The sequence below is a fragment of the Kickxella alabastrina genome (genome assembly GCF_025024165.1).
Source record: "Kickxella alabastrina strain RSA 675 chromosome Unknown BX661scaffold_2, whole genome shotgun sequence".
In the NCBI taxonomy this organism is placed as follows: domain Eukaryota; kingdom Fungi; phylum Kickxellomycota; class Kickxellomycetes; order Kickxellales; family Kickxellaceae; genus Kickxella; species Kickxella alabastrina.
This window is the reverse complement of record NW_026251473.1, coordinates 228,315-244,408: the sequence shown is the minus strand read 5'-3', so window position 1 is coordinate 244,408 and position 16,094 is coordinate 228,315. Positions and strand designations below refer to the sequence as shown.

At 52.5% G+C, this 16,094-nt stretch overlaps 7 protein-coding genes across 7 annotated transcripts; 3 read left to right on the top strand and 4 right to left on the bottom strand.

The window, feature by feature from the left end:
• Positions 1-426: 426 nt before the first annotated feature.
• On the top strand, positions 427-1,890 carry BX661DRAFT_176600 (uncharacterized protein). Its single transcript, XM_051534376.1, has one exon. The coding sequence runs from the start codon at positions 743-745 to the stop codon at positions 1,781-1,783; it is 1,041 nt and encodes a 346-aa protein (XP_051394461.1). The 5' UTR covers positions 427-742; the 3' UTR covers positions 1,784-1,890.
• A 114-nt stretch (positions 1,891-2,004) lies between these two features.
• On the top strand, positions 2,005-5,541 carry BX661DRAFT_176599 (uncharacterized protein). The gene has a single exon (XM_051534375.1). It carries the CDS (start codon positions 2,094-2,096, stop codon positions 5,481-5,483), a length of 3,390 nt encoding a protein of 1,129 aa, XP_051394460.1. The 5' UTR covers positions 2,005-2,093; the 3' UTR covers positions 5,484-5,541.
• Positions 5,542-5,552: 11 nt separating this feature from the next.
• BX661DRAFT_140103 (uncharacterized protein) lies at positions 5,553-6,929 on the bottom strand (the record flags this gene model as incomplete). The annotated part of the gene is made up of 1 exon (XM_051532824.1): positions 5,553-6,929. One exon carries the CDS (start codon positions 6,927-6,929, stop codon positions 5,553-5,555), a length of 1,377 nt encoding a protein of 458 aa, XP_051394459.1.
• Positions 6,930-7,438: 509 nt separating this feature from the next.
• Positions 7,439-9,886, bottom strand: BX661DRAFT_168468 (uncharacterized protein; the record flags this gene model as incomplete). The annotated part of the gene is made up of 1 exon (XM_051533436.1): positions 7,439-9,886. The coding sequence occupies one exon, from the start codon at positions 9,884-9,886 to the stop codon at positions 7,439-7,441; it is 2,448 nt and encodes an 815-aa protein (XP_051394458.1).
• Positions 9,519-10,373, top strand: BX661DRAFT_176597 (uncharacterized protein). Its single transcript, XM_051534374.1, has one exon. It carries the CDS (start codon positions 9,877-9,879, stop codon positions 10,114-10,116), a length of 240 nt encoding a protein of 79 aa, XP_051394457.1. The 5' UTR covers positions 9,519-9,876; the 3' UTR covers positions 10,117-10,373.
• A 365-nt stretch (positions 10,374-10,738) lies between these two features.
• On the bottom strand, positions 10,739-11,548 carry BX661DRAFT_125409 (acyl-CoA N-acyltransferase; the record flags this gene model as incomplete). Its single annotated transcript, XM_051532448.1, has 1 exon — positions 10,739-11,548. A coding segment is annotated over one exon (810 nt), but the record flags the coding sequence as incomplete, so codon positions are not given.
• A 791-nt stretch (positions 11,549-12,339) lies between these two features.
• BX661DRAFT_139659 (uncharacterized protein) lies at positions 12,340-12,612 on the bottom strand (the record flags this gene model as incomplete). The annotated part of the gene is made up of 1 exon (XM_051532804.1): positions 12,340-12,612. The coding sequence occupies one exon, from the start codon at positions 12,610-12,612 to the stop codon at positions 12,340-12,342; it is 273 nt and encodes a 90-aa protein (XP_051394455.1).
• Positions 12,613-16,094: the final 3,482 nt, after the last annotated feature.

Sequence of the window (16,094 nt, the reverse complement as noted above, 5' to 3'; positions counted from 1 at the left end):
TGTACAAAGAGTGGATTTGTAATAAAAAAGCAAACAGACTGAAAAGGATATATCACTATTTCAAAGTGCACTCGGATTAAGATTCAACCAGGAGTGACGACACATATCAGCATTCACAACCAAATATTCAGGGTTATTAGCAACATACATTATGGCGATGACGTTGGAGAGCAGGACTTATTACAATGCTAAAAAAGGCTGCTACAGCGATATCTGTATTATCAGTGATGCCGAAAATACATATTTCTATTTAAAGAATTCGTACCAAAAAAAGAAATAATTTGGATCATAAACAATTTCGGCAAGGCAGCCAAACAAGAAGGCTGGCTCTTAAAGTATGTAAAGAAAAGCACCTTTTCCAATTTTAGAAATACAAATAGTGCATTTGAAAAATAAATGCAAAGGTCAAAAGAAACACGCTTCTTTCCAGAATCAATTTTGCAGCAAGAAAAAAATGATGTTTGTTGTGTGTGAGATGCAAATTTTCTTTGCATCGCTATCCTGTATTATTGTATGCTTGACATAACGACTATCGAATGAATCCCATGGTTCTGTTCTGTTCCGGCTTGCTGTCTTTTTATTTTTACTTTTATTTATTTCTATTTCTATTTCTATTTCTATTAACTCAATTCTGCCAAATAAAAGATTGTAAATTCCCTAAACTTTTCTTTTTTATTTTAATTACAGAAAATTGAAAATTCAAACTAAATTACTGCTTTCTCGCATACTCGTTTACAAATTCATGGCAGGCTTTTCAGGGCTATTTCGCCTAAACCGGCGCTGGACATGGTCTTCCAAAAAAGGGGACGCTGTGCGCCCGTCAGCAGCGCAGTACCTTCCATCCCGCATAATCCAGCGCATTGCACACTATATGGCCATAGCCGAGAACAGCTACACGGGCGAGGACAGAAACAAATACAACCAGGTGTCGCGGTCATCCAGAGCTCTGGTCGGCGTGAGCAGAAGCTGGCGAGTGGCTGCAATAAGCCTGTTCTACCGGCACTTTGTATTGGACATCAACTGCAGCGCCATGTGGATATCACCATCTCGCAGAATGGTTCACAAGGACTGCAGCGGAATCAGCGACAGTGTCAAGCACCTGGCCAAGAGCGTTTACTTGACGGCCCCATTTGATGGCGTGTTTAATGGCCGAGTGTTGCAGGTGCTCAATGGAAACAGCTACGCGGATGCGGTGTTTCCTGAGGTATCTGTACTGCGCCTGAATTTTTACAGCGGCACAACAGTGCCTGTTCAGGAGACGGCGGGCTTTCACCTTCACATTGAAGCATTCTGCGCGTACATTCGGAGGCTGTTTCCCAGGGCCACCGAGTACAGGTTCCAGGTGACCTCGTTCACAGATACTGACGACAGCCAAATGGTCGGCTGGCTACTCGGTGGGCTCATCCAGAACAGTGGGTGCAGCGTTGCCGAGTACATTCATTCGTCCATGGGCGTGCAGGTGAGCGGGCTTATTGGTGTTGTTGGGCTGACGCACATCAGCATCCAGGACCGGGCGTGCATGGAGGATTGCATAGAGCTTGTGCGCCGGAACGCCACAACTCTGGTGTCGGTCGACTTGGGCATTTTTGACACGCTTGACTTTTTGCCGCGGCTGATTACCGACGATGATGGGGAAACGATTGTTTACCCCAAGCTGCTCAAACTGTTTATACATGTCAATTTGCTCCCAAAGAGTCTGGACGCGAGCTTCCCGGCACTCAAGGATTTGAGTTACACTACTGGAGGCCTACACATTGCCAATGTGCTTTCTTCGCCGTCTTAAAATTTTTTTAACAGCATGCACATCAAAGACTTTGTATTGTATTGTATTGTATTGTATTGATTATTATTTTTAACTTGCTTAATATACGTGAATAACAAAAATTAAAATCAAGATGTTCTACACGTGATTACGCCCACACTCAAAAGTTCAAATTAGACGCCCAGTTTAAAAAATATAATAAAATGGCGCACTTTGCGCTTTGAATGCCATTCCCGCTGCGCACTTGATTATTTATTTATTTCTTCACGTCTACCTACATTACCAATACTTTTCATACACTTTTGCATTATCGCCATCTAAACAAAGGACAATGTCGCTGACTGGGTTTCTGTTTGGCAACATCGACGAGGAGGGCAACCTTTCAGACAATGAGTTTGCCGACGAGCTTCGCGACACTCTGGGCGGCGATGATTCCGGCGGCGGCTACCTGTCAAGTTTCCTTGGAGCCAGTTTGTTTTCAGATGCCCCGGACAAGGCTGGCTCTGCCAACCATGACAGAGAGGGCTCACCGTCAACTCCAGCTCGCGGATCACCCACGATTAAGCCCGCCAAGGACGCGATTGACTTTTCGGACTTTAACGAGCTGGCCGATGACGCTGCAGTGCCAATCAAATGGGATCAGCAGCTGCCCACAGTCACGAGCTTTAACTATAGCACGACAGTAGCGCGGGCGCAGGTCGATGACAACTATGACGATGAGGAGGACGAGGAAGAAGAGCCCAGGCCCGAAGCTATACAGGAGCCTGGTTTGGCCACACCTGTGGTCGTTCACGAGGTCGCGGAACAGGAGTATATGGAGAGTGACGAGGAGGATCTAGAGGATCTGTTTGACTCACCCGAGAGGCCAAAAACCACGGCTGCCATGATTAGCGAAACTGAAGGCAAGATAAACATCACAAAAATCGACCTTACCGCTGCCATATCCAACACAGAGCCGGCCGTTGAGGCTCCCGAAGTTCCAGCAGTAAGCACGGCCGACGCAGCTATAGTTCCTCAGGCGCCGTGCACGGTCAAGCGCATTCGCCCGGGAATACTCAAGTTCACTGACTATTTCGGTTGCCAGGTCATTCGCCACGCCAAGAAGCCCCGGCGAGTGCCGCCCGCCGACGCTGACGCCGAGGACGAACTTCAGATTGAGCCGCGGTTGCCGATGCTGCAGCAAACCGCACTGGACACACGCAAGCTGCTTGTGGCACCAGGCAACGTGTACACGGATGAGCATCCAGAGCGGTTTTTGCGCTCAGTGCTGGCGCGGTCAATGGCATCGGACGACAAGTCCGACGTCTACATTACCATTGATGCCAGGACCGGAGCCGTGGCCTCGCAGGTAGTAGAGCCCAAGCGCAAGAAGGAGTCGGCAGCAGAGCTGTTCAAGAAAATGCCGTACCCGCTAGACATTGACGACTGGGAGCGCGACGTCATCTGGCAAGACCCCGACACGGCCGATGCAGCCGGGCAGACAAGCGAGGCAATCGCAAAGAGCTTGATTGCTCAGCCCAAAAACTTGCTGCTGGAGGACTTTGAATCGCACATCATCTGGGACTGCGATGTTCCGTTCCAGCCATACTCGCAGCTGCAAATCAACATGAACGACACGCATATGCTGTTCGAAGACGCCAACAGTATTAAGGAGTCCAACGCGCGCGAGGCCGAGCGGCAGCGGCTCCTCGAGGGTGTCGATCGATTCAACCTGTCGAATGATCACTTTTACGCCGCGCTGCAGGGCGGGCAGACACATCGTGTGCGGCAGACATTTGGGCAGCTCATTATCGCGCACTCGTTGCCGTCGCTGCGCTTACAGCCGCCGTTCTTTAAGATGCGACAGACGCGTGCCGATCTACGCGGGTGGCACCGGCCGTGCCTGCAGGCTCCTGTGGGCTCAACGATTCGGTTCTCGCGTATGCGGTCAGCCAAGAAGCGCAAGCAAAAGTACTCCATGGAGAATCCGTGGCTGGCCAAGGACGTGACGCTGAAGGACACGGCCGATTGCGTCTTGATCGAATACTCAGAGGAGTATCCCCTGGTGATGTCGAATGTGGGAATGGGCAGCGTGTTTGTCAACTACTACCGCAAGCGGGGCCCCCAGGACCAGGCATTCCCCAAAGTTGATCTTGGCGAGCTATTTATTTTGGATGTCGCCGACATATCTCCGTTTCTCAACTTTGGCAATATTGAGCCCGGGCAGGTGGTCCCAGCGCTGTACAACAACATGTTTCGGGCGCCGCTGTTTCCGCAAAAGGCGCGACAGACAGACTTTTTGGTCGTCAAGCACGTTGCTAAGGGTGAGAGCACCTGGTATGTGCGCAACATTAGGTACCAGTATGTGGTTGGCCAGACGTATCCGCTGCAAGAGGTTCCAGCACCCCATTCGCGCAAAGTAACAACAACAGTCAAGCATCGTCTGCAAGTGGCCGCGTACCGCATTATGAACCGCAACCAGTTCAATCTGCTGCAGATGGCCAAGCTCTCGCGGCTGTTTCCCGAGTACAGCGAGTTGCAGATTCGCCAGCGGCTGAAGGAGTTTTGCGAGTACATGCGCAAAGGACTGGGCGCCGGCTACTGGCGACCAAAGAGCTCAATCCCGATTCCAAACGAGGACAACTTGCGCAAAATGCTGACGCCCGAAATGCTGTGCTTGTACGAGAGCATGCGCGTTTGCCAGCAGCAGCTTCACGACGCCGGTAAGCTCAATGAGAGTACCGAGGATGACGGCGACGATATGGGCGACTCAAAGCTGTCCATAGAGGAGTTGCTGGCCACATGGAATCTAACACGCAACTTTATCAACGCCACCCAGGGAAAGGCCATGCTCAAGCTATACGGCGAAGGCGATCCAACGGGGTGCGGCGAAGGGTTTAGCTTTGTGCGGGTGTCGATGAAGGATATTTTTTTGCGTGCCGGTGAGAGCGTCGAGGAGAAGCTGGCCGAGATCGAGGCGCGGCCAAAGAGTGCCCATCGGTACAATGTAGCCGAGCAACAGCAGATTTACAAGGAGGAGATCACCTGTATTTGGAACAAACAGTTCAAGACCCTTATGAACCCAGCGCCGGAGCCAAAGCCGGTGACTGATGCGTATTTGGACGAGAACATCATTGTGCCCGAGATCAACGATGTCTTTGGCGACTCGGCCACAGGCCAAGGTGTGTCAGCTTGCAATCCTAAGCGCATAGTCGCTGATAGCGCCATGGATGTTAGTCAGAAAATGGCTCGTGGGGTGGCAACCTTGCAACAGCAGCAAATGACCACTGCACACGCTAACTTTATTCAGCCGAATCGCAAGGGCCTAGTGATTCGGCGGGCGGTCAAGTCACCGTACACGGGCGAGCTCATGTGGCGCACAGAGGTAGTTCGCGACCAAGCAGTGGTACAGGCATATTTGCGGCAGAGGCGAATTATTGAAAACAAGGCGCACAGTAATGGGGATTTATTTGACAATGAGGATGGCAATGGCGGCAGTGGCGGGTTGCTGGCGGATATAGCAGGCGAGACGCAGGAGCACTTAGCGAGACTGAGGTGGGCAAAGGAGAGAAGAGAGACGGATGCTCAGGATCACAGAAAGAGCCACATGACAACGTTCTCGCTTCCTCAACCAAACAAACCCAAAAAGAAGGTTGTTCGTCGTTGCGGTAACTGTCAGCAGTGGGGCCATATGAAGACGAATAAAAAGTGCCCTCGCTATTACGAATTTAATCCAGTTTAGATGTTGATTTTTTTCTTTTAAAATGTATTGATTATTAATATATATATATATATATATATTTTTTTTTTTTTAAAAAAGCGTTCCATCAGAAACAATATTAATAGGAGGATCCTTAGACAGGGGTCTTTTTTCCGCGGCGACTTCTCTGCCAGCCTTCCAGGTTCCGCCCTCCAAAATCCTGCCCAAAAACATCTCCGGCACTTCTCCCCCAGCGCAACACTCTTTCTTGATAATCTCAGCAACGCGGTCCAGCAAGCAAACAGTCAATGCACGCCACTCGACGATTACTGGGTCCGAGCCATCAAACAGGGGTACTCCTCCTGTAGCCAGCGGATGCTCCAGCCCACGCTTGCGGTCAGAATCGTTCAGGGTGAGGACACCCAGGTCGACGAAAAGCCCACCGTTGCGGTACTCCGGCAAGCCAGTCAGTAGCTCGGTGCGGGTGACAGTGAAGCCGCCGAGACGCACGATGACTTCAAGCAGTGACCAGGTGAGCCACTGGGAGAGCTTATGGAACGGGACCAGGATGGAGGGATCTACGCTGAGAGTGGGAGAGTCCACGATAGTGGCAGTGGGCTGGAGGGTTGGGCAGGGCCAGACGTCGCCGAGGGACTCGCCGCCGAGCTGCGTGCGGCTGGACGGCCACACGGGGGCAAAGCCCTCAATAATAACCTCCCAGATTTCCTCAATGTCCACCTCACGCCGGTCCTCTTGGTTATCTGCCGCAGATGGGTGCAGGCTCGCCAGGTAATCCAGCATAAAGCCAGGTCTCGCCGGGGCATCAACACCACCCTCTTGGGGGTTCTTAAAATACTTGCCTTGCTCCAGGGCCATCCCAAGCCTGCGCAAAAGCTCCGCACGATTACTCACGCCCAACAGCGGGTTGCTTTCAGAAACCTGGAACCCTTGCAGAACATCCTCATTGGCCAGCGCCTTCAGCGCCTCAGCATCGGCCTGAAACACGTTTCCCTCACGCGAGGAGCTAAAACACCCCGTTTCGAACATTCTCAGCGCGGCCATTCCCAGCCCCTCCGTCCTCGTCAGCGCGCCGATTTCCGCATCCTGATACTCCCAGGCACTCCCTGCCCCGGCATCGATCAAAACAGACACGACGAAGAGGTCGATAACTCGGCGCGCGCACTCCCACGAATCAACGCCCGCGGCTTGCCATTTGGCAATATGCTCGGAGATTAAATCACGAGAAGTACCGGGGCCGGGGCTATGGGTAATGTAGGAGCGCCAACGGCCGTGCGTGGGCACTTGGGATACGGTGCCGTGGTCGCGCTGGATTAGCTGGAGAACTAGGGCGGCGATGGTGGGGATTTTCGAGGCATCGAGCGTGAAGTGGCGGAGCTGGGCTTGCTCGGCGAGCGCGTAGACGGATTGCGAGCGGTGGCGGACCGCTGGGAGCGATTTGAGGTAGCGGACAGTTGACAGCAGACTCATTCTTGGGTGAAAGCTAGATGAAATTCAGAATAAAAAATAGACACTTGGACGAAGGGAAGACAGACGGGAACACGACGAGGTGCTGGCCGGCGTGGTCCATCCATCCACCTTTGCTCGTTTGTATAGCAGCGATTTTCGCACAGGCAAGAAGGAAGGGGGGAAAAGCCGCTCGCACGACACAACAGCAAGAGCGCCACCCACGGGAAAAGCTGACACATTAGCCTTATTATTTCCAAGGTGCGTGGGAACGCAAAAGAGAAGGGGAAAACCACACATGGCCAGCACAAAGGCAAAGAAACCAACAACAAGTGATCCAAGTAATTATATTTCGATTTAGGTGATACATCGCCGCTGCCATCGCCGCTGCCGTCGCCGCTGCCGCCGCCGCTGCCGCCGCCGCTGCCATCGCCACCGCCATCGCCACCGCCATCACTTGAAAAAAGAAGCCCCACACAGATACATACACACACGATACACAGACCAACAATGGCCCAGCCCCCAAAAAAACACTAAGCAGCCGCAGGCTCCGTGCGCTCGGACAGAGCAGCGGCCAGCCAGGAAAAGAACTCCGCGATCAGCAGCGGGCGCGCCTCCACCAGCTTCTCCGACGGCACAGCAAACCGCACCTCGCTGCGCGGCGAGCTGCTCCTGGCCAGGTGCTCCGCATACTCGATCACACACGGGTCCCAGAAAAACCCAGCCACGGTGGAGTCGATCTCCGCCCGCTCAAAGGCCAGCACGACCACGGGCAAGCACGCCTCCAGCGCAACCATCTGCAGGACCACGGCGGCGGCGCCGGCCATGCGCAGGTCGCGCAGGTTCTGCGCCAGCCGGGGCAGCCGCCGCTGCACCCACGGCTCGGCAATGCGCGCGCACAGCCGCACCGGGTCGAGCGCCGTCAGCTGGCTGAGCGCCGACACCAGCAGTGCCGCCGCGGGCAACGGCCGCGGGCTGACCGACGCCAGGAGAAACTCGGCGCTCGGCACTGCGCCGCAGTGGTGGTGCGCGCGCGCTAGCGCCGTGTGCGCGGCGTCCTGCAGGTGGCGCGCCGTGCGCCGCGCCTGGTCGACGCCGGTGCCCGGCAGCTGCTGCGGCTGCGGCTGCGGCGGCTGTGGCTGCACCACTGCGCGCGCCAGGCGGCTGAGCGCCCAGGGCGCCACGGGCAGCTGCGCGTCGGCGGCGTGCTCGGCCAGCATGGCGCCGAGCAGCGCCAGCTGCGGCGCATCGCCCCACAGGCGGCAGAACCGCGCGAGCTCGCCCTCGGCGCCCGGCTGCGGCGCGGCCGCCGCCGGCGCCGGCACCGGCACCTTGGCCAGCAGCGCGGCGATCTCGGCCACGGCCGCGCGCAGCCGCGCCACAGCGCCGCCGTCCAGCGCGGCCGCGTCCAGATGCAGCCCCACCAGCAGCGCGCGCGCGTCGAGCCGCAGCTCGGCCAGCGCATCGCGCATAACCACCAGCAGCGACGCCACCTGCAGCAGCGCCAGGTGCACGTCGGGCAGCTGCTGGTACAGCTTGTGGCCGGTGCCCAGCGCCGCCACCAGCCGCATGAACAGCGCGCGGCTGTCCTGGCGCAAGCACGCCAGCACGATGCGCTCGAGAAACTCAAAGCGCACGGCCACGTGCGCGCCCAGCACGGCGTCGACCAGCGGCGCCACGGCGTCGGGGCTGGCGCCGCCCGCCAGCCGCTCCAGCGCGCGCGCCACGTCGCCGTGCACGGCCAGCTGCGCCTGCAGCGCCGCCCGCAGCGCGCGGTCCTTCTCGGCGCTCTGCACCATGGCCGGCCCGCCCGGCGCCGGCGCCGGCGCTGCGCCGGGCTCGGCCAGGATGCGCTGCCCGTGCACAAACCACGCCAGGGCGCCCGCTGGCCGGTCGCGCTCCAGCAGCCGCAGCCCGCCCAGGTACGCGTGCGCCGCGCGCACCAGCGCCAGCGCCTGCGCCTGCATCTGCGCCTGCGCCTGCGCCTGCCGCCCGCCCATGCCCAGCGCGTCGCGCGCGCACAGAGCGGCCTCGGCCATGGTGCAGCCGGGAACGCGCCGGAGTGCCTGCGCGGACCGGTCGTCTCGGCCCGCGTGGCTGCGCGGCGCGGCGTATATGTCGAGTAGCGCGTCGAAGTGCCCGGCCATCTCGCCGCCGCCGGAGAGCCGCTCACTACTGGCAAGTTGCTCTTTGTCGCCAACGATCCGCTCGCACGCGGCCGCGTACTCGTCAATGCTCGGGCGGCGGCTGCCCCCGCTGAGCGCAAATCGGTCAGCAGAGCACCGCTTGGCGTCCGTCCGCTGGCACTCGCGGAACAGCGCCAGCGCATCCGCGTACCGCGCCTGCGCCAGCGCCACGCGCGCCAAATCATACACAATATTGAACCGTACTGGAGCAGGGGCAGGGGCAGGGGCAGGGGCAGGGGCAGGGGCAGGGGCAGAGGCAGAGGCAGAGGCAGAGGCAGAGGCAGAGGCAGAGGCAGAGGCAGAGGCAGAGGCAGAGGCAGAGGCAGAGGCAGAGGCAGAGGCAGAGGCAGAGGCAGAGGCAGAGGCAGAGGCAGAGGCAGAGGCAGAGGCAGAGGCAGAGGCAGAGGCAGAGGCAGAGGCAGATCCAGATCCAGATCCAGACCCAGACCCAGACCCAGACCCAGACCCAGACCCAGACCCGGGCCCAAAGGCGGCGTACTCCTGCAGCGCACGCAGGTGCGCGTCCATCCGCGCTGAGCGCTCAACTTCGAGCGCCAGCCCGGCCTCTTCCTCGCGATACGCCGCGCGCACCCACCACCGGCGGAAGCCCAGCTCGGCTCTGCGCTGGGCCTCTTTCCCCTCGGCGGTGTTCTCCAGCACGTGCATGTAGTAGACAAACCGTAGTGTGGCGTGCACCGCGCGCTCAACCTCCTCGGCGGAGAAAAACCCGACGGCCAGGCTCAGCCTGTGCGCGACCATCAGCAGCCGCTCCTGCCGCTGGCTCAATGCCGCCATCCCGGCCCTCTGCAGCGCCGCACCCAGGGACTCCGCCGGCATCCCCGCATCATCAGTCACCACTGCTGAGCACTGCCCGTGTCTCCGCAAGCTTCTGCCCCCCTCCCCTGCTGCCGCTGCCTGCGTGGTGTCGAGAAAACTGTCACTGGTGGGTGTTGATGGTGGTGTTGGGCCCAGGTATTTGCCTGGTGTTGTGCCTGGCCCGTCGCGTAGCCCTGGGTATGCGCTGATGATGTATTCGCGGAAATTGCTGCTGCTGAAGAGCCCCTGCAGAATATCCACTGCCGCTAGCCGCTGCTCGCCAGAGAGCGTGTGTGCCTGGCCTGTGGGAAAGTCCTGCTGTATGCGCTCCGGGTGCATAAAGTATGGAAACCAGTCGACCGCCATTTTGCGAAAATAAAATTGAAGAGTCGACTAAATGCAAATAAAAAAGGTGTTTTGTTCTGGCTGTGTCGCAGCTAAAGGCTGAGGAGGGCGGTAATAAATATATATTAATGGAATTGAAGAAAGAGCCACTGCTAGGGCTTGCCGATGCTGATGCTGATGCTGATGCCGATGCCTCGCGTCGAAAATACTGTTCCCGGCCGAACTCGCCACTAGCCGCCAGCCGCTCGTGATCCGTTAATCCACACCCATCTCTGATCAGGCAGGGGATGCGGCTGTATCAGTCGGCTATAATTACAAAATAAAATAAACAAAATAAAAATTGCTGTTTCACACCGATATTTCGCCTGCAGACTCGATCTCCGGCTCCTCGCTGGCCTCTGCCGCCGCCTCGCTGATCTCGCCGCCACCCACGGCTTTCAAGCCTGTTTTCAGCCCAGCTTTAAAGCCCATCCTCGTGTTCGTCGTCAGGTACGGCGCCCACATGAGCTTCTTCGGATCCACCCTCTTTGGGTTCTTCACCCTGGCTCTGCGCAAGTACTCGTCGATCTTCTCTCCATCCACCACCACACGATACCCACTGCCGCCATGCACTCGCTGCAGCATCCCATCCGTCTGCAGCGTACTAACCACGTCATCCACCGTCAATCCTGTTTCCGCACTAATATCCTCAACCGAAACCCACCGCCTCCCATCCACCAGAACCTCATAAATCGCCCGCCTCCAATAACTCAGATAACTCAACAGTCCGAAATCAGACAACGGCTTCTCCGGCGACCCTGCCACGCCCTCCTTCTTGGACAGCAAATAGCTAAACTCAATAAGCAATTTACCATATCCTTCGCGCTGCCGCGACGGTAAAATCATAATACACGAGAGATTGTATCCTTGCGCTGACCGCTTTTCCTTGGAATAATACCCGGCAAAATGATACCCGGTGCCGGCATCGTACTCGCACAATATGTAAAATAGAAACGGCTCCACGTCGTAATACAATGTTTTCGTGTCTAAAAACATTTTGCCGATGAGACATAGGTTTTGGCAGTATATTTTGTTCTTGCGTCCGTCCACTTCGAACACTGATATTCCGCCGTCGCGGTAGATTTCGTCTCCAGGTGGATGCCGCAATTGGCACTTCATACAGTGCCTTTGGTAGGTGTACTCGCTCTTCATGTACTTGAGACAAAACTCGCAAATATACAACAATGGGTGGCGGCTATACTCATCAGGATAGGGTGAAATATACCAGGAGTCTATCACGTACGATCCCAGCCGAATCTTCTTCACCTGGTATCCGACCCCCACTGCCAACCCACTAGGCGTCGATGGTGTGCTCGTATCCTGCTTTTCGCCCCTCCTCCCGTCTGTTGCTGCTGCTGCTGCTGCTGTTGTTGTTGTTGTTGTTGTATTCCCAGCCATGGTCACTGTGTCCTCAGGATTAATCGCCTCCCGGGCCTTATCAAACATAGTCTGGTCCTGAGCCTGCGGAACAAACCTCTTCGTATCTGCCTCTTTCGCGCACAACCGTTTATTGAAAAACACACGCGCTGTTGGGTCTAGCTTTAAGTTATTAGTGGTGGTCTTGCGAGTGTACGTGCGTTTTTTACGTGCTGGTTGGTTGACCTCTGTGCCTATATCAGCGTCTGCCACTGTGGTGTCTTCTGTGCCTGCGGCTGCTGGGCTGGAGTCTGGTTGGGGTTTGGTGCGCCCGCGCCCGCGTCCGCGTTTATTCAACGTTGGTTCGGGTTGTGGTGACCGCGCGATTCGCCTTTTGCCTATGATTTCGGCCGGCTTGCCCTGCGCATCTTTTCTTGTCATTTGCGAAACTGTAAATAAAAAAATAAAAAAAGAAGGAAAATAAATTATAGTAATCGAATTAATGAGAGGAAAAATAGAATAATCAGAATAATAATAATATACGCGTAATATATTAAACAAAATAAAATAAAACCCCCGTTTTACGTTGTTTTTATTTTTTATTTCCATTTTTTTCTGTGGCTAAATCTAGACAATTCCATTCAAAGAAAAACAACAATAAAAAACTAAACCTCACACACAACTTTATTCTTTTATGATGAACGTGACGGTGGCGATACCAGAATAACGCCATCTCCACGAACAAACAGCATCGGAACCTTCCTATTAACCGTATGCACCGACTGCGTGTTCAGCTCCTCATTAACATCCACAATAGTTATAGTCTCCTCGACCTCCCCCAAAACCATATTCAAATGCTGGTCATACGCATGCAACCGCCCGCGCAGTTCACGATCTCCGCGTAGTTTCACGTAAATCCGCTCATCCAGGCTTAACCGAACCAAGTCCAGCGGCTCTTCAACCATTGATGCTCCTGTGGTGGACCCGCTAGGGTTTGAAATGGTACTGGTAGCGCCGCTTATTACTGCTGTGTCGGTCATTTTTGAATATTAATGTTCTTAATTAAATAATGTGAAAGAGAGGTGACTTTTTGAACGAGAGAATTGAGGGCTAGAAATAAATATTTGGATATTCTAGGTTTCGTGGGGATGAAGGGAGGGGGGCAAATTTAATTCGTTGGTGGATTGTTTTATCACTGATTCAAAACAGTATGGGATGCAGATCACGCGTACTAGTTTGGAATGAGCCAAGGTGAATATGGTAGTGGATAGAAAAGCCAGTCGGCATCACAAGAACGCCTGGCGCATCACCAATACAATTAACTCCATTCGTCGCTCCTTTGTATTAAAACTGCTCTTCTGCTCACTGCCTGCAACAAACAGACAGCGAGAATGGTACCCCCGACGCATACCCTGAACCAGAGATGCGTCTATGCTCCAGTGCCTAGCCGCCAGACCAATTGAGACACAGAGCCACATGTTTCATGCGTCCACGACGGGAGCATAAAATTATAAATGCGAGAGAACTTTCACTGTGATCTTTAAGATCCAGCCGCGAGATCTCGTGGCTGAGACAGTCAACAGACTCCAGGTGTATCCAGGACCGACAAATGACATATTGGAAGAAAAAAACACAAGAAGCATGTGAACGCCTACTATCTGGACAAGGAGCTGGACCTGGATATGAGGCGTGGCTGGCAGGAGCTGACAGAGGTTAGTTACACAACTCTGGTCAAGAAAGGTCAAGGGGAGCATGCAAAACAAGCAACAGTGGTTGTAAATGAACTCATAGACAAACAGCACGACCAGTACAAGGGATGGTATAACCTCCAGATCAAACGGGAAATGGGGATCCTTGACGCCTAAGAAATGCCGATTGTTGATGAGGCTTCAATCAACAAACATCCCGAATACCAAATCTGCGACAAGATAAAGACGATGGCATGCCAAAGTGGCCGCAGACAAACAGCAATGAGGACGGCAGATATGCACAGCAGCTATTTGGCCACGATTGATGCTCTAGTTCGCAGATCGAGTGCTTGGGTTTAATTGCACTAACACCCTGGCGGACACTTCTACCGCCAGACAATTAGATACAAGTCTGAACAAATCCCAACCTCACCACCTCTAGAATAAGTTTTGTTATAGGGGGATGTAGCCAAGTGCTGCAATAGAGTCCATGTTGGGCAAGGTGGCACGGTAGGCAATCGATCTTAATCATTAATTTTAGTTTGTGTTTTTTACTTATTTCATATTTCGCACAATGCATCTATTTTCTCTTGAACTGTAGGATGTCCAGCTAGCTTGGCAAATGCAGTAAACAAAGAAGGCGTGAATTGTTCCAGTGCAGGTGTGCCAGGTGCAGTTGTGTTGGATTTAGGCAAGTTGTAGAATCGGAGCGTAAAAATAAATAATAATAATAATAATAAAGAAATTTGCCATAGGCAAAGAATACTAGCCAAAAGCAAATGTAGTGTTAATAGGGGGTATAAGGAGAATTACGGTAGTAGTGTTAAAAATTTGGGGATATGGATTTATAAGAGGTTTTATTACTAATGTTTGTAAATTACTACTAGCGCTGGCCTTGTCTTATATATGTGCCTCGTCGCCTTTGTTGTGCACATTTCCAATTGTGCACTTCATTGGCGAGAACTAGTTTTTCTTTAGGCAGGCTGGTTTTTCGGCGTGTCAAGGCTATGATCTTCGTATGTGCGCATTCAAGAATATGCATTATGGAATGGAGGGGTATATCAGGGTGTCATTATTGTGTCCCCTGATTTGATCCTGCATAGTACCATCTATGCCCTGTTAATTGGAATGTTGAAGTTAAGAATCGTGAAACGGGTCTTCATCAACATCAACTTCCATGTCATCAGGCTGCTCAACAAGTTGTCAATTCATTTTAATGTCCGCTGTTTTTTATTTAACAAAGGTAGAGAAACGCAAAAGTTTGTCAATTTGTGGTGCAGGTAGTTTATATAATTAATTATGTGTCTACACATACAAACAATAATTGACTTGTGAAATAAGTCCAACTTCATATAAATATGGGGGCAAAAAACATTGAAACCATAGCCACTGCATTTTAAATTTAAATTTAAAATTTTAATTCTCAGCAATTACTCTTTAATATACTTACATGGTGTTCATAAAATCTATGCAGTACGAGTATAGCCAGCGCTGTATCATTGATATTGACGTGAACAAAAATGACAAGATAACAACCCTATTGAAGAACTTTGCTCAACAATGGGGCTGTTGTCTGAGTTCTATTGTATTGTATGAGGGAGTCTCGCCAATAAATCGCCCACAATATTGGATAATACTAAATCTATCGGGTCGTATTTTAATAATCCCAAAAATGAGATTTTACTATTTATGTTTGTCGTTAACAACAACCAGCTAGAAAATGGTGTTCTAAATAAGGCCGCATATCTATAAATTATCCATCAAGTACAACGCCCTTATGACTGTTGCACATACTGAAGATATGGAAGTGGATGTTGAGGTTGAGAATCGCGAAACAGGTTTCTACCTGCATGCTGATTGATAGGGCACTAATTGGATCACGCAGGCATAAATTAGGGAGGCATTACATTGATGCTCAAACATGCTCTCCATTTTGCAATGCACACACATGAGCGTACACGCACGAAAACCACAACATTGACTTGCCAAAATACCGGTCTGCTCGCAGAAGATCCAGTTCTCACCAATGGAGCGCACAATTGGCAATGTGCACAACAAAGGCGACGAAGCACATATATAAGATAAGGCCGGCGCTAGTAGTATTTTAGAAACATTAGTAATAAAACCTTTTATAAATCCAACCCCATATTTTAACACTAGGGAACTAGTGCTCATCACACCCCCCTCTTATTATAACATGACGAGTATAATATGGAGAAATACTTGCAAATAATATATCCCGCACACTTTGCTGTGGATCTATATATTGAAGCCATTGCAGAAGTCATAAATTATCAGTACAAGGTTCTGATGGAACAAAGAATAACATAATAACACTAATAATGCTGCTCATTGCAAAATTCCGCTCATCGCAAGGAAATCATGATTTTATTTCGCCTTGTGTGACTGGTGATTAAATCTGGTCCAGTTGTTTATTTGATTTTTATGCAAACAAGACAAAACCGAAACCAAAACAAAACAAAACCAAAACCAAAACAAAACAAAACACCTAATGACAAAAAGCAATTGCCATTGGTATTGCCCTTTCAAGTACACTGTAACAAAACTCCATCTCGCGGGGTAACCTTGGTGATTATGTTTACGCGCTTACTCTTACATTTAGTTAAAAGGTAAGCATGTTAACAATGCGCTAACACCTTTCAACAGAGATAGAAAATTAAATGCGTCCATTTGGCAGAGACTCAGAGGCAGCAGTAGCCGAATGCAAAGCCAAAGAGAGCACCATCTTCTGCAGCTAC

Excerpts from the sequence above, each read along its gene's own strand:
- BX661DRAFT_176597 (XM_051534374.1), top strand. The coding sequence starts at position 9,877 with ATGCCGCCATCCCGGCCCTCTGCAGCGCCGCACCCAGGGACTCCGCCG.
- BX661DRAFT_176600 (XM_051534376.1), top strand. The coding sequence starts at position 743 with ATGGCAGGCTTTTCAGGGCTATTTCGCCTAAACCGGCGCTGGACATGG.
- BX661DRAFT_176599 (XM_051534375.1), top strand. The coding sequence starts at position 2,094 with ATGTCGCTGACTGGGTTTCTGTTTGGCAACATCGACGAGGAGGGCAAC.